Source organism: Haliaeetus albicilla, chromosome 11, assembly GCF_947461875.1.
Source record: "Haliaeetus albicilla chromosome 11, bHalAlb1.1, whole genome shotgun sequence".
NCBI lineage: Eukaryota > Metazoa > Chordata > Aves > Accipitriformes > Accipitridae > Haliaeetus > Haliaeetus albicilla.
Genome location: NC_091493.1, coordinates 7,427,216 through 7,450,257, shown reverse-complemented (window position 1 = coordinate 7,450,257; position 23,042 = coordinate 7,427,216). Strand labels below are relative to the sequence as shown.

The 23,042-nt window shown below is 39.2% G+C and overlaps 1 protein-coding gene across 1 annotated transcript in view; it reads left to right on the top strand.

Annotated features, from left to right (window-relative positions):
• Positions 1-17,931: 17,931 nt before the first annotated feature.
• CABCOCO1 (ciliary associated calcium binding coiled-coil 1) overlaps positions 17,932-23,042 on the top strand; it is a 48,057-nt gene continuing 42,946 nt past the window's right edge. The window contains exons 1-3 of the mRNA XM_009917136.2: positions 17,932-17,955; positions 19,591-19,703; positions 22,620-22,789. Of these exons, the coding sequence (XP_009915438.2) occupies positions 17,932-17,955; positions 19,591-19,703; positions 22,620-22,789 (307 nt within the window). The remainder of the gene's footprint in view (positions 17,956-19,590; positions 19,704-22,619; positions 22,790-23,042) is intronic.

Here is a 23,042-nt window from a genome sequence, read left to right as displayed (position 1 = left end):
AATCCAGGTGAACCTGTATCTACAAACTTACCATATGGCAACTTGTTTGAGATGTCAGTTCTGGGAGCTGGTAGAAGCAGCCACATTTGGTTTGGTGTCATCAGCTGGCAAGGGGCCGGACGTACTGCTAGCAATCGTTTACTGTTACATTTACAAAAGCAATGCCAAGAAGTGCTCACACAACTGAAGGATGGGAGGCTGAACAGGATGTGAGTCAGACCCTGAGTCAGCTATCCTCCCCACAGCCAAAAGCTGCTTTATCATGTATTGCTGCCAATGCACTTGAGAAACGCGCACACCGCTTGAGAGGGACGCTGGTTACTGCTGGGTAGGGGCATGCTGGAGGAGCCGTTACGCTTTCTCCCCTGCCACCCTGCTTGGTGGGTTGCTGTAGGGCCACTGAGCCACAGCTCCTCTTGGCTTTCTCAAGCTGTGCTTCGACCCAATTAAAAACTTTGTGTCTTGTGGTGGTCCGGGCACTGCGGAGTGAGGGATGCTCAGGCCAGCATCTGAGTTTCTCCCAGCTAGACTGGCGGGTGGAGATGTGGGGTATCAGCTGCTTCCTAGGAGTGGAAAATGTTGTCCTGCTGAAATCGCATAAAGCTCAGTGGTCTTACAGTGCGTTTATATGCATTTTAAGTAGAGTGAATCAAATGGAAGTAAAGGATAAAGAGAAGAAATGTTGACTTCATCAAGTTTTATAATATGTCAAAACCCAGGAGAAAAATTTGCGGTAATGATCTAGCAGATGAAAATAAGTTGCTTTGCATTACTAATGGACAGTTTACATTACAAAGCCACTATCCCGTATTACACAATATGCATACATTATATAATGTTCTCCCTATCTCGAGTGCATAAATAACATTAGCACAAAGCCAAGAAGATTTATGGCAAGAATGAATCTCTCTCTATTACTCTTTTCCAACTAAGTTTCTGTACGTATTTCCATCATGTATGAACTACTCCACTGGCCAAGATAATTCCTGGAGTAACTCCCTTGGCTCCAGTGGAAGCACTCCAAAGATGGTTTTGTAGCTGTACACTAAAATAGGTCATACATAGAATAGATGGATGTTATAAAACGAAGTACTCCTGCTAATTGGCAATGACATCATCCCGTCACCCCAGAGCAAGTGAATTGCTTCTGGCCTCCGTTACAGCTATCTCTGTTAAAGGCCAGTCACTTCTTTCTTTTCTTTTTCTATTGTTTGTATTCTAAAGCAATTAGCTGCTTGAAAACTATTTTTCCTTTCATCTGGAGACAGAGTCTACTGCTGCTTATGTTTTTAGTGTTACTAGAAGCTAATATGACTTTTCTCATTCTGATAGAACTGTTCCGTTGTACTTAATACTGCCTGTCACCTTGCAACTGAAGATCTCAAAGCACATTACCAATCTTATGCCTCGTACCACTTGGAAGGTAAATAGGTACTTTTGTAGGTACTTAGTAGACAAGAGAAGTTAAAACTCTGTCTTGCCTTCAAAATTCTCATGGGTTTAGAGTGCTTGCATGTTGGGAATGGTCCTTGCACATTCACATACCAGTTGTTCCTTCTGGTGGAAATCTGAACGTTGCTTGGTGGACTGTGCATCTAAACGGACTTCATGTTGTGGGTGGAGGTTACATCGGCACCCTGACGGTTTGTGTATGGTCCTGGATCTGCTGCAACAAGCTGTTACATTTCTTCCTAACATGTGTTTCAGATCACTGCAGAATTATCACATCATCACACAAATGATCAATGCTCTTTTGAATCCAGGAGGGAACCAAATATAAAAGGAAACTGTGCATATGCACAATTTCAGAATTTTAAATGGGAGCTGCTGCTAAAAGGCTCATAGGAAAATCCTGCTATATACTGAGGTGAGAAAAGTGTCTTTATAGTTTTAAAATTTCAGATCCAATTTTTCCAGAGAGCTCAGCAGCATTAATCGAGATGAAAAAAAAACCCCAAAGTTGTGTTAATTATGCATGTACAAAAGTCCAGGAAACATGGGAAATCTTGAAATTATGAGGAAAGCGTTTGATGTTCTATTTAATATTTAATTTCATTGACACACCCCCATAATTAACAAAAAGCTAAATTGTGCCTGAACTTTCAAAAATGCATATGGACTGACACTAAGTATGAACATTTTCAAATTTAAAGGAATAAAATTGAGAAAATAGCAAGCAATCAGAAACAAAAGTTACATTACATGCCTAACTATTGTATCTATAGTGGCCTCTGCTACTCCTATTATAATACACAAGAGAATTTGAAAGCATTTAGATTTGCTTTTTCAGCTGACAATCTGCCGCAGGTGCTGCGCTATTATAAATAACTATTCAGCTGTTATGCATTATTGTCTAAATCACCATTTTGAACCTGAAGTATAAGCTGTACAACCCATAGATCAAATCTAAGAAATTGGCTCTTGTTTACAATGTAGTTATTTTAAAGGAAGAAAATACCCAGGAAATCAAACTTGCAAAGAATTTTAATTATGCTACTTGTTCCTAGGAGCAGTATTACAGTTTTACATTCCAACACTGCGTGCATGGGAAATGAATACACAACACCTGTTAACAATACATACTCTGATGAATGCTTGGCTAAAAACTGATTTCTTTTTTATTTATTTATTTTTTTATTATATAGGGTGGGGAGGAAGAAGATTGAGTCCATTTTTTCCATAACCAGGCAAATATTATCAACTTAGTGTAATGATTTACATTTTATTAACATCAGATGAAATCATACAGAGGAATTTTTTTTTTTTTGACTGATACAGAAATAATTACAATTACCATTATTACATGAGTGATAATGGGATTCATGAATAGCAGCAAAAGGTGTAGGTAAGACTGGAAAAATGGTTTCCATTATAATCCCCTACTTGCAGCTTCTGATTTTTATTTCTCATTTGGCATCAAAAATTTACATAGCTGAGTTAAACTTAAAAAAATGCTTTATTTGGATTGCATTCAATTTCTCTATATTTTCAACAAAATAACTTTTCATTGTGGCTATGAGAAAAAATATTTCTCTTACATGTATATAAAACATCCAGTTACAGTTTATACTTTAAAACGCAGCAGAGGCAGTTAAAATTTAAATAGTCATTTATCAAGAGTAATGTCTTTGGCTTGGGTAACACAGAAAAGCTAGTAACCAAAAAGTAACGTGTGATCTGTGTGATAGTGTAAAAAAAAGCAAGAGGTAGGAGAAAAATTAGATGGTGCTTGATAGTCCCAGGAGATAAAACTTTAAGTCAGTTTGGTGTAGGAAGGCCTATAATCATCTTTTGAAGCTAAATCTGGTTTTGGAGCTTGATCTTCTTTTCGTCAAAGGGAGTTTCCAAATTTACATCAGATGCAGTAAGGAGGAAGAAATCACAGTTGAAAGAGCATCCCCAATCCTCCATTTCTGGGACTTCCCATTTTTACTGCATTCAAGTTCTAATTCCTACTTTTATAAATAAGTAATGGCTCGGTCCTACCAGCCTCGTGCAGGCTGAACTCCTCTGGATTTTGCTGTAAATTGACGAGGTGCTGTCCTGCTCAGGTAGCTGCAATGCTGAGTTAAGGGAGCCCTGACTAGGGACGACAACGGGTGGGTGCATTGCTGGTTCTGGGCAACCCAAAAGGTTGAGGAGAACAACTGGGAATCTTACTTATGCAGCCTAACAAAGCCCTGTGCTTCTGAAGAAAAATGCTTTCACTGCAGGGTTCCCAGGGAACGAAGGAAGTCGTGGCCTTTACAAAGTACACAAAGGGAAGAAATACTTGTATACAAAGTCTGACTCACAGTTCATGTAAAGAATATGACAAACTTCTTAGTCTAATTCATTAACTCTAAATAATGTCCTTTCAAATGCCATCCCCAGAAGCAGTTTCTATTGGAGCTATTTTTTCTCTTTTTGCCACAGATTGTTTTTAAAGAATTATGGGAAATGACAACAGTAGAACCAAAGTTCGATTTTTCACAGATGAAACTACAAAACGCATGGAGTAATGTAATCCAGTCAGACAAGTGAGTAAATTATATCTTGGTTGTAACAATGCACCACTTGCTGAATATCAATAAGGATATGTTCCCTTCTTCAGAGTAAAAATAGTGTTTGCTGTTAATGTAAATGGTTCTGAACGTCCCTGGCAATCCACACACAGATGCCAAACAGCATTAAAACTTGAGCAGAATCTTGTGTGTTTCGTTTGCGAGGAAGAGGAAGACAAATGTTAAAACAAGGAGGATGATTCATTTACATCGGTTTACAATAATGAAACTCCATTAACTTCTATCATCTTCCTTCAAATTTCTCTTCAATTAAATGAGAAAAGCATAAGCTCATGTTCAAGGAACATTGTCAAACGGTGCACCAAGGTTTTCATTCTGCTTCTAAATTTCCTAATATAAGCTGGTGGGTAATTCTGTTCCCTGTGGACCAGAAATATGCCATTGTTCTTCATAACTCAACAGTCACAAATATCAACAGAGTATGTCTTGGTGCTCAAGCTGAGAGAAAGAGTGGCTGATGTAAGCTGTGCCCCATCTTTGTCTTCCTTTGAATTTTGAATTTCAAGATACTGAAGAACTCAAGAATGGGTTAGACTGGGTTAGACTAATTAGTCCTTCACTGTCCAAGAGGCTAATTTTAGATTCTGCCTCAACTAAATCAATAAACTACTTTAATAAATATCTTATGAAAGCATTTGACCCCCATTCTAGAAGAAATCCATGAATATTACTTATGACATCACAGGCAGAGCTGGTGTTGCAGTTAAAGTGATATTCTTAGCACAAATATATATGCTGGCCTCAGGTCCTCTGCTCAATGAGTTTTATTTTTACTAGGAGTAATATACTTAAGCTCTCTAGAGCTCTGCAAATTCATTTTTTACATGCAACTACATAATCTTTTCGGAGTGAATATGGACATTAACTCCTCCTTGCAGCTCTCTATAAACCTCTGCTTGCACAGCAGATATTTCAAACTCAGAATCCAGGAAGGAAAGTGCTCCCAGGACTGATTGCTGAGTTATATACCCTTTTATTTTAATGTACTCTGCCAAGATGAGTCCATAACCTCAAATGAGTCAGGGAAGAAAAGGAGAAGGGCAATAACAAACAGCTTCATCGTAATTTTAACCATATTGCCTAGTGATCACAGAATAACCTTTATGCTTAGATATTTAAGGAGACTACTTGGACACATTCTTCCTGAGCGTGCTCATCCACTCATTGGGATTTGTACTCTGTGATTCTAAGTACACAAGGAGAAGACACATGTGCCACCTACGCCGATTTTATTACTTTGTCCCAGTGGCAGGGACACTTAGGATTTTTTGCTAGACTGCACAGTGACAAATTTCACTCTCTTGAATAGACCTCGCTCTGTAAGGTGGAGATACACTTGCCATACTGACTCTCCGGGTATTGCTGCTATAGTTGTGATCTTGCTCCAAGACATCACTTAAACATTATGTTATGTCCCAGTAATTCAGGCTTGCCAGTCCATATTAAATAAGTAAAGAAATATCGAGATACCTTGGAAGATGTTTGTGTAGTCCAGCAAGCAAACTGTTCACAAATGTATAAAGAAAAAATACAGTCAATTTAAACTAGAAATAGTGACAAGCTTAAAGTTGCACACAGATCCAGTCTGGCATAAAAGTCACAGGGCATTTTTTTTCAAAAGATGGTTTCGTAAGCTCCAGTATACGAGCCAACTTGTGTCTTGGGTAATTATAGTCTCTCTATTGAAAATCCTCCCATAATTTCAGCTGGATGTATTTTTTCACTTACTGCCCTAAGTTGTTATATGTTACTCTAAAAGCTGTTTAACATCATATGGAGAAGGTGGCAAAAAATCAATAGAGCTTCACAGCAAAGACATGAAAGAAGTAAAATATGAAATCTCTGAAAGAAATGATGTTCCCATTTGGGGGCAAAAGGGCAAGGACAATGGAATCCGTGAATTTATATTTTTTTGCAGGTTTTGCTATGTTATTAAGATGTAATAATAGTTTCAGGCTTTTACTTTACACAGTTGTGCCTTTCTGTCTTCTTTGGTCTGCCAACAGAATGAAACAGTAGTTCAAACTGAAAAGTCAAGTTTGACTATCAAAATGAAATTTGAAGACGGTTTGCCCAAAAGATGAATGTCTCGTCTTTTGCATGGAGTTTAATATTCCAGTTCATGCAAACTTGTCAAGATTAATGGTAGTTTATATCTTTAGGGAAGACATAGAGGAGATGGGAATCTGAGCTCAAAAGGTAGTCTGAAGAAAGAATATATTCATATGTATTATATAAAAACAATACTTGCATATATATGTTTAATATATAATATATATTTTATATATTATATAAATATATGTAAAATTGTATTTAACAACTTTTATCTCTGTTTGCAATTATAATATATTTTGTTGTTTAATTTGGGTTATTCCTTCTGGTAATTTTCCTTGCTACGCTAATTGGCATGTTCTGTACTGAACAGCTTGTCCCCCTGAAGAATATAGCTCTCAGTCAGTGAAACATTGCTTTCCTATGTGCTCTCAATAAACCCAAAGACCTACATTAAGCTTATGTTAAATTATTTGTTTATTCATTGTCACCAGTGTACTCATGGCTGTATAAGATTTAGAAAGTTAATTCCTGTCCTGAGGGGCTGAGAGTCACTTAATGGTCAGTGCTGTTCTTTTTGTCTCTTATTTTGAATTTGGCAATTCTTAGTGGATTGTTCTGGTCTGAATGCTGACTGTGAGGAGATCCACAGAGATCCACAGAGATTTTGTTTTGTTTTAGCAATTGGTGACCCTGGGGGTAGGTAGTCTGAAATAGCTGCGCTCTAAATTATCTATATTGCTTCACCTTATGCATCAGGTCTCATAGTTTAGATTCTTGAACTGAAAGGTACTTAGAGGGCAGAAAATCCTCAGCTCTCTTAGTTCATACTGATAGCATACTGCAATATTATATGCACATTTACATTACTTCCTCAATGTAATTCATAGTAAGGGACTGTCCTGAACTACTGGGTTAAATAAATTCATATTTCTTCTTGAAGTTCTTGTTGGCAAGAAAAAGTACAGGTCCCCTGGAGATGGACTACATGTCCTTTTAAGTCTTTTCTATCTAATTTTTAGGATTTCTATGAACCTCAATTCAATTTCTTGGCACTAGATATAGCAGTCTTTTGGCTAAGATCAAGAATAGAATCAATCTACTATTTGCTTTTATCCTCCATTGAGCCACTTCTCTTTATGGGGAGAGGATAATGGAATCATTGATAGAGTACCTGTTTTACTTCTTTCGTTTCTCTGTATGCGTATTGCTTTGAATAATTGAAAATTTATGATTTGCTAAATTAAACTTCATAGAATCATAGAATGGTTTGGGCTGGAAGAGACCTTAAAGATCATCTAGTTCGAACCCCCCACCACGGGCAGGGACACCTTCCACTAGACCAGGTTGCTCAAAGCCCCATCCAACCTGGCCTTGAACGCTTCCAGGGAGGGGGCAGCCACAACCTCTCTGGGCAACCTGTGCCAGTGCCTCACCACCCTCACAGCGAAGAACTTCTGCCTCATATCTAACCTAAATCTACCCTCTTGCAGTTTAAAGCCATTAGCCCTTGTCCTAGCACTACATGCCCTTGTAGAAAGTCCCTCTCTGGCTTTCCTCTAGGCCCCCTTTAGGTACTGGAAGGCTGCCATAAGGTCTCCCTGGAGCCTTCTCTTCTCCAGGCTAAACAACCCCAACTCTCTCAGCCTGTCTTCATAGGAGAGGTGCTCCAGCCCTCTGACCATCTTCGTGGCCCTCCTCTGGACTTGCTCCAACAGCTCCATGCCTTCCTTATGTTGGGGGCCCCAGAGCTGAACATGGTACTCCTGGACTTGTACTTTCCTATTGCTGGGCCAAGTACTAACGTTACAAGTCTCTCAAAATCACTGTGAAATCCCATGGAAACTTTGCCTACCTATTAATTAAATAGTGGCAGATTCTGAGCTAGATTGTATTGAAGAATGGTGAGCTCAAAGAAACAGCATCTCTCCCTAAACAACTCAGGACTCAGTCCATCCTACTGCTGATACACTGAAGGCAGTGATACTCTTGTACTTGTATCTTATTTTAATTGGATAGTGCCTGAGAAATGGCAGAACTATCTTTTTGTTTTAAAAACAAGTTTCTCTGACAACCTGGGATTTATGTGTTTCTTTTTCTAGTACATAATCATGCCCTGAATTTTTTTCTGAAGATATATGATATGTAAAACAGAAGAACATTACCTAGAGGGAATACTGTTCCCTGGATAGAGTATATGCGATGAATGTTATAAAGGAGCCAGGAAAGGATGATTAATTACTACGTTAATGCATCTACATACAATAACGCATGACTCGTTACTAAGAGACATGTAGCACTAATGCACTGTTGTTTTCACAAATTACCCATTTGTTACTAAGAGGGTCAAACGCAAATACTGTGTGCAAGATCTCCACACGTGCCCGTGCTTTCTTGATCCTTGTCCCCAGGGCAAGAATATAAGCAATTTGTTGTCGTGAGGGCTGGCAGCCAGGGGAGCTATATGTCCGTCTGATGTTGTTGTAACAAGCAAGGCTCCGCTAGGGATTTCCATCTGCTTTCCCACCTGAATTTGCCTATGTATAATTACTGTGCTTGGTGATGCTTAACTAAAGGTGAATGGAAACATGTTTGCAATTGAACATTTTCATAGGATCTCTATCAATAGGAGGATGCGTAATAGGCTTGGAGTTTACAAAAACGTTGCTTTTTAAAAGAAGGCTTCTGAAAATTCTTTCCTTTTCTTGAATTCATAAACTTCATCTACTGCTGAAATGCAAGGACCTCTGCAAACAAGTAACAAAACCAGGCTGAATCACCTTGGTTATTTAAACTTTGGAGGACTCAGTGGAATATTTTGGAGCCCTCTTGCAGCTGCTGGTTTTGTTCCAGTTGCAGGTGGCCTGCACCATCAAAGCCCTGTAAAGCTTCACGTGCAGCTATGACCTTTTTTCCCCTTCCAACATGGACTTGTGTGATGCAGGTGAGCCTGCTCCCTTCCCCAAAGATGTGATATCATGAGGAAGAAGAAAGCATTTCTAGGAAGACAGCAGTGTAGTTCATTGTGCAGGGAGCAGCTTGCAGTTGCTATATTCATGATGCTTCACTGCATCATTACCGAAATGAAAATCTGAGGACCTGATGAAAATTGAGGACAGCGGGACTGAGTGTAAGTGGGCCACGTGGTTATCTTTAATAGGCTAGAGGTGGGCCAGGCACCATGAGCTTAAGAGCTTTAATCAGACAGAAAGAAGAGGGGGAAAGTATTCCCTCCGAGATACTCCTGTGCTGGATGATACCAGCCTTGGCAAAGCAGCTCAGAAACCTGAACTCCGGTTGCTTCCCAGATAAGTAGAAGAGCACTTATAGTGTAACGCTGTGTAAAGCCAGATTTTCAAATATGGTCTGTTTAAATTACACATGCTGGAACAGACACTTTCAGGGAACCTTTGCATCTGACACAGCTACACCAGTGGAGAAGAGGGAGCTCTATAGCAGGAGCTGTTGTTCTCCTCTGACCTGAAGTGTCTGTGACCATTAGCAATAATAGAAAATCTACCATGGTTACCTGTAGTAGGAAAAGACTAGATCAGAGTTTTAAGACCACTACTTCTGTGTTGCACTTACAAGTCCTGCATGTGAAGGAAATTAAAAAGCCGCCTTAAATATTCACATGTGTACAAATGTGGGTTTTGTAAACATGAAGGATCCACATGAAATTAGAATGGCTTAATGCCACTGTTGAATCTTTTTTGTTGGTGTCTTTTTTTATATCTAACCTTTGTGACACTGACTGTCTAAAAATTTAAATTGAAAAGTAGGAAGTTTAGGAGCTCACTACTGGAAATGTGGGCTGAGCTTCAATCAGTGCTCAGCTTCAATCAACCTGCTCAGTGCAGGTTTTGTGTAAGAAAGAATACAGTCCTTTAATATTGAGTAAGAGAAATGGAAACAGCTCCTTCTAAGGGATTTGAGCCTCCATGTCTTTTTACAATGAAAATGTTCCTGGAAGTTGGTGGGCATTTTCAGTACTAAAGGAATGCAGGATTAAGTCCAAAATCTACCCGTCACCAACTAGATAACATCAGAATGAATGTACACAATGTTACATTGCATCCAAATATCACATTTAATTCCACAGTTTTTTACACCTTACTACGTGTGGTGCTTGCAGCTCTGAATAATGTTCTTATTTGGTTAGATTTATATACACAGTAAAAGGGGAAGTAACTGCAGCTGTACTGCCGTCAGCTACAGAGCATGGCACAAATTGTAGGAATTCACAGTGTGGGCTCTACACAGAGCTAAGCAATTCTTTAAAATACTATGAATAATTCCACAAAACACTGCAGGATCCAGCTCTCTGAACCTCATTCAAACAGATTTCTGACTGCTTTTGGAAGCGCAATTGGTGTATGTGTGTCAGTGAGGGTCAGGGTGTTTGAGCAGGAAGAGGACTTACATACATGTCGAATCTCACACTATAAATCAGAATCTTAGTGGGTAATGGGCAGGTTCTTGTCTCTTGTGATCCAGCTAAGACACAGGTACTGTACTTAGCGGTTTGCACATTTTAAGAAACTGATGATGGCAAACTTCAGAAAGTGGCAAACTGCTGAGAAACAGTAGCAGACCTTGAAACAGCTGCAGAAATCCCAGGAGGTCCTTGCTTTATGTGGGGCACTGCAAAGAAATTGTTTTGTCATACCAGCTCCCTCAGCACATCAATAAACTTTGCAAAATAAGTTAGCTTTTTCTTTGTTCTCGTTACTGTTCACCCACCAAATGCTTACATTTTATTTGATCTTGCAGGTAAGTGCTATTACTCTGAATTGTTGCTGCTGCTGCGAGTCTGCATGCAACACAAAGCTGACAGAGAAAATGTTTCAGCATAGCTTAGTTTATTAGTCCTCCAAGCTTAAAAAAAAAATGAAAAAAGGACAAAGAAGAAACAAGAAATACTGATGTACATCGTAATGAAAATGCAGTTCAGTCTCTAAGTCTTCTTCCACTTACTATAGTTTGTAAATTATCCTGAAATTGTACATAAAATATGAACATTTAAGTCCAGATCCTTAGCTGGAGTAACTACATATCCCTCCATCAGTCCCAACAGACGTGCTGGTTTACACCTGCTGACATCTGAGCTATAGTAATTGGTGTTGACTTTCTTGGACTGTATTTGGGTTTAGGTATTTAGGTCAAACATGGTTTTCAAGAAGCTGAAAACATTGGGATGTTGTTACGGTAACTGCAGGGATAACTGCATGATGCTATCCTTGTAATTGTTATTCAAACAACGCTTACAGTAGTTACTGGCACTATTTGGATTAGAAAAATGGTATGATCTAAATTAAAACTGCCATGGAAACATTGGTTCATGGTGTGTGATATTCCTAAGACATTGCCTCATAACGTCTCTCCACACAGGCTTTGAGGCAGCGGTCACGGGATCGTGAAGGCAGACGCGGGCATTGGCCCTGAGGTGGCACAGCCCTCGAGGCGCAGGAGTACCTCAGACCTCTGACTGCTCTCACAGACTCCATGATGCTGTTTTTAAGTACGCCACATCCTTATGTGCCTGTGCCTTCCTTACAAACACCATCTGTAATGTTTGCTGTGTGAACTGTGCAGTTCACCCACGCTGCTGCGACTGACTGGCTGGACATGCTGCAAAGAACCGAGAAGATCAGATGGAGCTGTTGGGCTGACAGATCACTCCTCGCGCTGGCTCCTTCCTGGGTGGCATGCCACTGGGCACCCGAGCGAACGGTAAGCCGCATCCTGGGCAGGAGCTGTGAAGGCAGCTCACCTCAGCCTTGCCTGCCCTCAGCCCCATGAGCAATGCTGGGCTACTCTCAAGGCATCTGCCACAGAGGCCCGCCAACCCCCTGCTCCTGAGCCACCGCTGCTGTGACAGTGCTGCGCACGGGCAGCCTGCGGAGGGGAAAGGCCATCCGCAGCCCCCCGTCAGCCCGTGACGGAGGAGCGCTGAGGTTAGTACGCCGGGCAGCCAAGATGGCGCCGGGCCAGGGCGAGAGCAGGCGACCGGGTGCCGGTGGGAGGAGCTCCGCGTCCCGCCAACTGCCCGGGCCCCGCCCCCGTTTCCTGGGCGACGGCGACGCCGAGCCGCGGGCGGCATGGCGGCGCCGGGGCAGGTACTCCCCTCCCCGGCGGTTGTGCGGCGGCGCGCCCGGCCTTCCTCCCTTCCCCGCGTGTTTCACCGGCGGTAGCTCATCCCGTGGGAGCGGGGGCGGGGCGGTGTGAGGGGCCTCGGCGTGAGGGGCCGCGGCGCCGGCGCCGCCGAGGCGGCGTGCTGCGGGGGCAGGGCTGGGGCGGCGGTCCCCGCGTCCTCCCCCCGGCGGTGATCCGGCGCCCCGCCGCCTTCGCGCCCCCTCGTTTTGTAATTTATTTTAAACGTCTTCGCTAAGCTTCAGAGAAGGTAAAAAGGGTAGCGTCGGTGTACGTACCTGCGTAACCTTCGTCCCCAAGAGAGTTTAAGGCAGAGTCGCCCGCTGGCACATGCCCGGCCCGTGTTCGCCTCGTCTCGCCTCACCGGTGAGCTCCTCGCCCGCCTCCCGCCACGCTCGCCAATTTTCAGTTGCTTACGGACCCTTGTTTTTAAGCATACGGCTACTCGTGGCTTGTTCGTGGTGGTAGGAATCTCCTAATTTCTGGCTGTTGAGGGAAAGGTGTATGGTTTCCCTTCAAAGAGCACTGAGGGGGCGGAAGCAACCTCGTACCTTGCTTCCAGCAACATCACGGTTGTATTTCTCACCTTCTATTACTTTAGGTAGTCAGAGTGCTCTAGAGGATTTCACAAATCCACATTGTTTTCCATAACATTTGCTTTTTTTCCTTGTCTCTGGCCTTCTCAATTTTTTTTTTTTCTTGCTTGCTTTTTTTTTTTATTTTGCATTGCAGTTTTTGACTTGGTTGACAGAGGTGTGATTTCTGACAAGCAACATGTCTCGTGCAGCACGTCAAGAGAAATCTAAGAATACAAGTTATTCCTCCCAAGAATGTATGAGGTGTTGCGTCAGCTCAGAATTTCTCCCTCAAGCCTGTCTATATAGTTGTAGCTACTAGGAGATAATTTTCTTCTGGTTGAACTGCTTCGTTGTCTTAGATGGCCAAGAAGTTACTGTGATTGTTGTGGAAGCGATTAACTGCTTTCAGCCAGTGTAATGGTTGCATCTGTTGGCACAAAGCTACTCTAGTGTTGTTGGTACAAAAGCTTAACGTTTATGTTTCCTTAAGCAAATAAATCTTCTTCTGTGTGAAACGTATTATTACATATTCTAAATACTTTATGAAAAATACATGCATCTTTCACAGTATTCTGTTAGTGTTCTCTGTAAATATTTTGGCAGTTGGAACAGCGTAACACTGGGGTAATGCAGTCAGATCATAGTAAAAGGATACAAGGTATACTGTATGGGAAATGACAGGCTGTCAAAAATATATTGTACATCCATTTGAAATGTACCACTGAAATTTTTGTCATTTTTACTTCGTGGGTTTATAGAAGGAATCTTTAGAGGAATTTAGTGAATTTTTTTTTCACTTATTTTCTGTTCCTTATGTACTGAAGTCTGTTCTACACATGATAGCTTACCTTTGTGATATTTTCTACTATCCATTATGATTTATTTTTATTGTAAACTCTGTGGAATTGTGTGGTTTTACAAATTCAATTATATAGTTTCCAGTTTTGGCTGAAGCTAGCTTTGCGTGGTCTATAGGTAAGCTGTAAGAAACACCCTATTCTGCCACTGTTTTTGTTATATTGTTTCTTAGATCCTGAGACAAATCATTTTGATTTAAATTGAATATTTATAATTGTTCTGACTTGTAATTACTTTCAGCAGAAAGCATATTAGAAAAATCTGAATCCTGATCTTAGCAAGTCTCGCCACTGCTTTATTTTTAACAACATTTTTTCCAATAAGTAGTCTGCAGCTGTGAAAACATCAGTAAAGTTTAATGTCGTAATATATTTGGTCATCCATAAATCTTGATGTTTGGACTGTGTGAAATTTTTGAAACATATTTTGTTATTAAAAGGACAATATCAGCATCTGTTCTTTATAATGGTCCTCTGAAAGCTTTCCTTCTATCGAGGTTTTATCTTTTACATTTGACATATCTGCATGTTTCTCTTTTGAATGTAGTTGAAATTAGTGTTACTATTTTTATTTCCTCATTTGTTTGACAACAAAAGAAGTATCATGACTAAAAATAGCAACATTGATTTTAACTTCCCATTGTGGGAGCGGACAAGTGGGGCCTTTTTAAAACAAACAGGAACAGTGAATGCATTTCTGTTTCTGCCTTAACTATTTATGTAGACAGCTTCAAGATTTTCTGCTTCTGCTGAAGTATTTGACAGCTTGATAACAAAATGCATATAATAATACAAATAACAGCCTGTGTTGCTGGTGTGGTTGGGTTTTTTTCATTCCCATTTTGATTAAAGTTGTAACTGATATGTAACACTTTCAGGGTACATCTGTACTGCTGTCAGCAATATCGCTCAGACAGAGGTAGCTGAGCTAGCTTTAAATGAACTAGCTCAGACACTGGAAACTATCTAGCTGTGGCAGCAGAGCTTAGTCCAGTCTAATTTCCCTGCTGGGGTGTGGACAGGAGCACCCTGGGTTCCTTATGCTTTAGTTACTTGCTATAGTTTAAGAGAGCTGGTAAGCTATTCCTTTGTAAATATATTTTTGAAAGTCATGATTTTGCAAAACACGGTGTTGTGTTGTTAAACAAATACAAATAATAACATCTTCAGCCAATGCAGAGGGCTCATTCCAAAGGACAAGCTTATTTTCCTTCAGGAACACTGGGCTAAATTCCATTGCTGTTTCAAGGTTTTGCTGCTCTGGAAAGGCCATCACCAGAACTGCAGGTAGTGGGGCATTTTTTCTAGCCAGGGGTAACTCATTTGGGGTTTGGGTTTTTGAGAGAGATTTCTTCTCCACCTCCCCAAACACAGAGGTTTTTTGCAATTTAACTATAACACTCTTCTGCTAATATTTTCTGCTTCATGGTGGCTTGTGAACATTGGCTGAGGGATTCAAGGAAGATCTTATTCTTTTGTTTTAGAACATCTGATTTGGTATTTTGATTTGATGCTGTTGACAAGGGGTGCCCAAAGCATTTGGAGTAATGTATTGAACAGCCAGAAACGTTATACATTCAGAACAGCTAAAAATTCTTTGAAGGAAAATAAAATAGTAACAAATAATTCTCTAGTAGTGGTCTGTATTTAAGTAGGTTAAGTTTACTGCTGGGAGTGTGTGTTGGTAGGATTGGTTTGGGTTTGGTTTTTTTCTTTCCTAATGCATGAGAATAGTGTTACCAGAATTAACTCACCTTGGATTATCTCAGTCAGTCACTACAGTTAACGGTAAAATGAATGGTAAATTCTTTGACATCAGTGAACACGAATATAAAATAACTTCTCTTCGAATTTTTACTGGTGGTTAAAGCAGCAATCAAAAGGCAAAACAGTATTCAATCAAAATAATTACAAGCTTTTAGTCATGTCTGTGTGGAGGTTCTGCCCAAACAGAAACTTTCACAAATATGGGATCGTTCAAATGATTCATGGACTCCGGCTACTTTTTTAAATTACAGAAACACTGATAATTTAAAAAATTAATTTTCTAAATTACGTACTTTCTCTCCCATAGTTCCTCATTAGACGTTTAGAACAGTATTTCTTATTATGTGATACCTGTGCTTGTTGTAGTGGACAGTGGTGCTACAAATCCATCCTTATCATGAACAGTAACAAAGAGAGTAATGCATTGGTGGGGGGTGTTGCTCCTGGGTGTATCATTACAGATGCTAGGTGATGAAATGGTGAAATGGGAGGCATTCACCTTGCCATGTAAACTGTCAGATTTTGATGTACAGATTACAGAGCCTATCTGCAATACTGAGTTACAACAGCTTGAATATCTTAGGTTGAAACTGCAAACTTTAGTTAGTTAAAGAATATATTTCTAATGCTAGAGGACCTTTACATGTGTTGAAAGAGATTATAGGTGACTGAGTGCAAGGCACCTGGAGTTATTTTTAAATTAATTTTTTGTAATCTTATATATTGCTGTAATACAACACTATGACCTCAGCAAATTTTCCCAGAGGTCCTTCTTGCTGTTTGTAATTCAGAGAATGAGATGAGCCTTAGCATTAGCATGTTTAGTGTGCTGGGCCTGTCGATACCATGTAGGTTAGAAAGCTTCATACTGTAGTAAGCGAGGTACATACTGGAGGCAGGAGAAAATTCTTTTTTGGACAAGCTTTTTCTGACATGGTGGATGTTGCCTGATACCTTTCAAGAAGCAGCGAGGAATTAGTTTGGATAAGATTCTTGGGAGTTCAGGTAAAAAGTTGCTTTCTAGAATGTTCAACTTTTTGCCTACTAATGTGTTCCTTACAGCACGAGATATAAGCAATGAGAGGGAAAAAAAAAGAAGAATTTTGATGCTCCTCTATTTACAGAGCTACTGCTGTGATCTTGAATGGTGGAGGAGTGTTGTGCAGGTAGTTGAGAGTGTTATGGGAGGGTCGTTGTTCGTACTCACACCTGGCCTGTAACCACAGAGGGGAAGCTGGAAGATACCTTGATAAGAACAAAACTATTATGCCTTGAACTTTCTTACGCATTTCTTTCTGATACAGTGCTAAATTCCTCATGCTATACTGATAAAGTCCATCTGGGGTGATATCTTTGAAATGTTAACATTTTGCCTTATTAAGAAGTATGGACAGTAAGGGTGTTGACTGACTGACTGGTAATGGTGCAAAAATACATGGTAATATATCCTATGTATTGAACATCCTAAGAGAAAGAGATGAATAGGTTTTAATTCAGTTTCCAAAACATCAATATCAGTTATTCTTTTAATTCGTCTCTCACTACTTCTAAAGAATCTCTTGTTCAACAGGTTTCTAACACTACTTGTCAATTCAGGAAAGCATTCATATTTTTTCTATTTATTCAAAAATATCTTTTAATGATTGTATAATATTAGCATGTTGAGCTATTAATTCTTTTTTTTTTTTTTTCCCTAGCTAGGGCATGCAGCTTCAATTATATAAACATTACTGACTGTAGGAGTACTTCTTTTTATACTGCATGAATTATTGCTAATAAAACAAAAGCAAACTGATGTCATGCTCCTAAGTGAAGGAAGCCTTCGTTTACTTCATTCCTGTTGTTCCGATGAGACATTGTATTTGAGACTAACTTTTTTACAGTTGAGAAAAGTAATTTTTCATATTAAAATACATGTGAAATTAGTACTTAGAGGAAAAAAAATAGTCTGTCCTCTAAGTGTTCTTTGTTGCTCTCAGTCTTGTTTCATCAGTGTTGAATGTTGTAATTCAGCTAGTCCAAGTTTTAAGTATATCATGCAGTTTGGCAGCAGCAGGGGGAGTAGTGTAGCTTTATTTGGGGGCCCTCCTTGACCAAAGCTAGAGTTAGTTGATCGTCAGCTCAGAACAATGCTGTTCAGGCTCAAAAAATCAGCTCATGCTAGGAAATCTTCCACTTCTCTCTCTCTAGGTGAGCTAGTAACATTATTCTGCAAGCTTTGCCTTGCTGCGCTTCTGTAAAGCCCAAGTTCCACAGATGTAGAAGTGTACCTGCTACGAGTAAATTATGATCAGGTTTTTGTGTCCTGGTATAGAAGCAGATCAGGCCAATTTAGACTCTCAGTCATGAGGCTGGAAGGGATCTTTGGGATGTGAGCTGGTTCAGCTGCCTGCTCAGAGCTGGGTCAGCACTGAATGCAGATCAGGACTTTGTCCAGTTCAGTCTTGAAAACATGCAAGGATGGAGATTCTTGCACCTTTCTCGGTAACCTATTCTAATGCCTGATTATCACCATATCCTGGGCTGCATCAAAAGACACACGACCAGCAGGTTGAGGGAGGTGATTCCCCCCATTCTACTCCACTCTCGTGAGCCCCCACCTGGAGTACTGCGTCCAGCTCTGGGGCCCCCAACATAAGGAAGGCATGGAGCTGTTGGAGCAAGTCCAGAGGAGGGCCACGAAGATGGTCAGAGGGCTGGAGCACCTCTCCTATGAAGACAGGCTGAGAGAGTTGGGGTTGTTTAGCCTGGAGAAGAGAAGGCTCCAGGGAGACCTTATGGCAGCCTTCCAGTACCTAAAGGGGGCCTAGAGGAAAGCCAGAGAGGGACTTTCTACAAGGGCATGTAGTGCTAGGACAAGGGCTAATGGCTTTAAACTGCAAGAGGGTAGATTTAGGTTAGATATGAGGCAGAAGTTCTTCGCTGTGAGGGTGGTGAGGCACTGGCACAGGTTGCCCAGAGAGGTTGTGGCTGCCCCCTCCCTGGAAGCGTTCAAGGCCAGGTTGGATGGGGCTTTGAGCAACCTGGTCTAGTGGAAGGTGTCTCTGCCCGTGGTGGGGGGTTCGAACTAGATGATCTTTAACGTCCTTTGCAACCCAAACCATTCTATGATATGATTCTATGATTCATATTGAAATATTTTTATTTATGCTGTCCCATGATAATATAGCCTAGATCCCTTCTAACTGAAATATTCTATTCTATTCTGTTCTATTCTATGACCATTGTCCCTTGCTCCCGTGCCATGGACCTCTGTAAAGAGTCTGCCTCATCTCACATTTTATAATGTGCTTTGACACCTCACCTTGTCGCCTACATATTCTGTTGGAAAACAGGTTTTTCTTCTACTGTTTTATTTATTTCATAGATTTCTTACTGAAGTCTCTGGTCAAATGTTTTTGATCAGTGACACGCACTAAATAAAATATCATCAAATGTTCCTATTTTTTGTAAGACCGTTGCATTGTTGATTCATGCTCAGTTTGTTATCCCTTATAACATGTACATCCTTGTATTTCCTATAAAGAACTGTCTTCTGTATTAGAAATATACTGACCTTCCCTGAAACAGTAGTATCAGATCCTTGTACATGTATCACTGCGTTGCAGCAAACGTCTTGGACTTTTTTTTTGGTTAGGGAAGGAGTCAGTGTAGACAGTAAATTTGAAAATGCAATCAAGTACAGGGTGAAGAGCAAATAGCATGGTAATGTGTATGTATACTCATAATATCTTAAGCAGAAACTGATTTAAAAATTTAATTACTGTGCAATATAGTATCACGTTGGTCAAATCTAGATTCATGGATTTTTTGCATCTTTACATTTCTATTGTTCTTACTTGCAAGTTAATTTAATCTTGTGCTGCACATGGTATGTCACTATGTTCCCACATGAATTTAAGATAAAAATACTATTTTCCATGTATCTGCCTAGCTTTTCTCTAGTGAAAATGTGTTAGGGTATTGTGTTACTGCCATATAATTATAGCTGTGTTACATTTTTGGCATTGTTGAATTTATCCCTTGCATACTCTCTCAAAATAAAAAAGTTATTTAGATAAGTTACTGACATAATAAAATAAACCTTTTAAAATTATATTGCTATATATGTGTGTATAGGAAGAAGACCAAGATCAGGATGCCATAGTTGGAAAGAAGATTATTAATCGGACGTTTCTTTCTCTTTCCCAAATTACTGCTTTGTCAGAACAAAATCTAGAAGGAGTTCAAAAGTAAGTGGCAATGATAACAATGCTAGAACCAATACAATAATGAAATAAAAATTATAGACTATTTGTTAGATTTCTTTTGTGATGGTTACATCATTAGTCTTTAATTGTTCAGTTAAATCACTAATATTTAATGATTCATGGAAGATAGGAAGAAATACTGTTGATCTCAGACCCACTTTGTTTTACTGTATTTCCTATATCTCTTGATTTTTCTTTGACTCTTTTTTTCCCCACTATTATTTCACATTGATACAGTTTTTGACTTACAATAATATTGATTACGCTGTAAATGAAAGAGTAAGATGTAAAAAAACCAGGCCAATGCTGAGCTTTTTTTATAAGTCTCACTTGGTAACTTCTTTTCTAAAACATTTAAGATTCTGTACTGTAACATGAGCTATTGAAAAATCAGAAAGGTTTTAAAAGTTCAGAAAAGGATGGAAAGCTTAAGAAGTTATTAGTAGTTAGCCATTGTGGTGCACTGGGGAAATAGGAGGCAGCCAGAGACTTCTGATGTAAGCCCATCTTGTCTTTCCTGTAGCAACACTGTCCCTTGTTATTAGTGCTTAATAGCAGCTAAATTTAGGAGGCCAGGAGTTCAACTTGAGACTCTAGACTTATATTTTAAGGATGGGATTTTTCAGAAGTGCCCGAATTATTTAGGAGCATTTGTGTCCACTAGCAAATTCTTAAAGAATTGAAAGCCAAACGGCTGACCACTGGACTAGTTTGGGGGGGGGGGGGGGGGGAGTGGAATAAAAAATCCAACTTCATCCTTTTGAATACATAAACCATTTAATAGAGATTAAAATATTATTCCTGAAATATATTCTGTTCCTCCTATTTGTCACTGTTCTGAGGGAAAAAAGTTAATTCTGGGATATATATATATATATATTTCTTTTTTAAGAAAACTGGAAAGAAAATTTGTTCCCATCAAATTATAAAAAAAAAAAAATTCTTTCATTTACAGTTTTCTCTTGCACAATAGGCCTCTTATTTTAGAGGAGACTGAAGCATACAACTCACTGGAGACTAAAATGTGCTTAATGATGTAACTTATTGTGAAACTTTCTCATTAAGATTAAAAAGAAAAGCATTGGAAGATTGTACATGTCTTCTTAATCTCAGCTGATCACATGTATTTTTATATATATATACACACTGTACAAGTGGAACATAAAGTATATACTGCATCTGACTGGAAAGAGGATAGTTACAGGGTATTTTACGCACTCTAAGCAGTTTAGCAGCAGCATGGAAATTTTGTTAGTTTACCACAGTGCATCATGTCTATACACAAGAGCAGTTTGAAGGCCACAGCTAGGGTTAGAAAATCAGAACAGATCTGATTCGGTATGAGAATTTTCATGTCCTGCTTTCCCATCTATCATGGAGGTTTATGTCTCTCTCTATAGGACTTGAGAACCTTCTGTGAAGGAAGAAATAGCAATCAGGGTAACTAGGAAGTCTAAATGCCCCATCATTTCCCAGTCATTTATGGATACTGTTGTCAGTGACATGCCTTACAAAATATTGAAAAGATGAGTGAGTACTGGCATTGTTAGAAGCATCAGAGAAAATCTAAATCCCTGAGAAGCTCTGATTATGAAAACACAGAGTTGGCAGAAGCTTCAGAAAGAGAGGATATGCACTGTTTCAAACCTTGGAAAGTTCAGCTGGCCATGTTCCACTTCTATTTCAGTACACAGTTAAGTGTTTTTAACCGACTTGCATGTGTGCAGCCTTACAAATCTGTCATGCAGAACAAAGGAATACATGTTTAAAACAAAACTGATTGGATTATATGCTTTACTTTGTTAGCTATTGAAGCTTTAATTAAAAAGAAGAAACTCCACTTATTTGACAGTGTATCTCTACTGGCTTGGGGAAACCCCTGAAAAACTAATGGCTGCCTATCAGTAGGTCTGAGATTGATGCCCTTCTTAGGAAGGAATGAGATGTGGGGAGGGGGGAAAGACTCTGCTCCTTTACAGGGGATTAGAAACTGTGGTCACAACTGGCACCTGTGTCGTCAGGTATAGTTAAGAAGCCAAGGATTGCTTTAATGTAAAACTTAACTATCTGAGACATGGCTGAAGTTATACTGGAAGAACTGCAAACTGAAGTCCTAGCCCTGTTCCTCTTTCTTCATGTGGAAAAATGCACACAATTATTATAAAAGATATAACTTATTCTGTGTTTGGATAGAGTAGGCATAAATGTGTCAGCAACAGCGTGGTGTCCTACAAGGGAGTGTATTTTTTCATTAATTTTTCAAGTTAAAGTAAGTGGAAAAATTTCCACAGTGTGCCTGTAAAATAGGATGAGGCTCTTCTTAAGTGTCTTGACCATTATGAAAGTGGAATTTAAACTTCTAAATATTTTAAGTACTTTCAGTAATTTTATATTATACTATTTACATTAATTTTCAAATATAATTTTTCTTCAGAGGCTACATGAAAAATAATCTTGAAAGGGAAGCAAGATCTTTTTAGTACTGTAAAACTATCTCAATGAGAGTGAAAGAGTGGTAGTGGAAAGTAGAGACTAATTGTTCATTTTCATCCTACAAACCCCTTCCTGAACACTGATTTGTCTCTGGGATTTTCAGTGTATTTCTCTTTGGTTTTTGTAATGCTCTTATTTTTGTTATTTCATTAATCATATCTTAACATTTAAGTAGTGTCTGTTGAAACCTGTAGGTGTTTGTTTACTTTTTTCATCTGATATATCCTCTGATCATAAACATTCATATCTAGAAATTGGTATAGCTAAGTTGCAGGAAGATATGTAAATATACATAAAATATAGTAATAGTAAATATAGATATAATTACAAGCAGACTTAAGTTAAACTTTGGAATGTGTAATTTATTTTTTTAATTTAATTATTTTACTCTGCAATTTCTTCTAGAAAGCTGGAAGAATTTCTGAATTTTAAACAATTAAAGACATCTTTGAAAGAAGCTATTTTGCTAGATTATTATACTGCGGGGTTTTGGTGGGCTAAAGAAATGAACTTCAGTCTTGTACAGCTCTCAGGATTCATGGATCTATTAAATTTCCTGTTGGAGAACCTCAGTGGTAAGAATAATTAAACATTCTAAAATAAATATCTGAAGTGGAAGGCAAGAATGTTTTCCAGTCATTTTAATAAAGCGGTATTTAATTACAAGTAATTGTAAAATTATTTATTTTCCTCTTGAATGTTGGCATGTTATACCTTGTACCTGAAAATAAATCTTATTGGCAGATATTAAACTTTTGTTAGAGAACTGTAGTCTTTTTAGCAGAATATCCCTCAATCTTTGTTTGTACAGTATGTGGTACAAAAGGG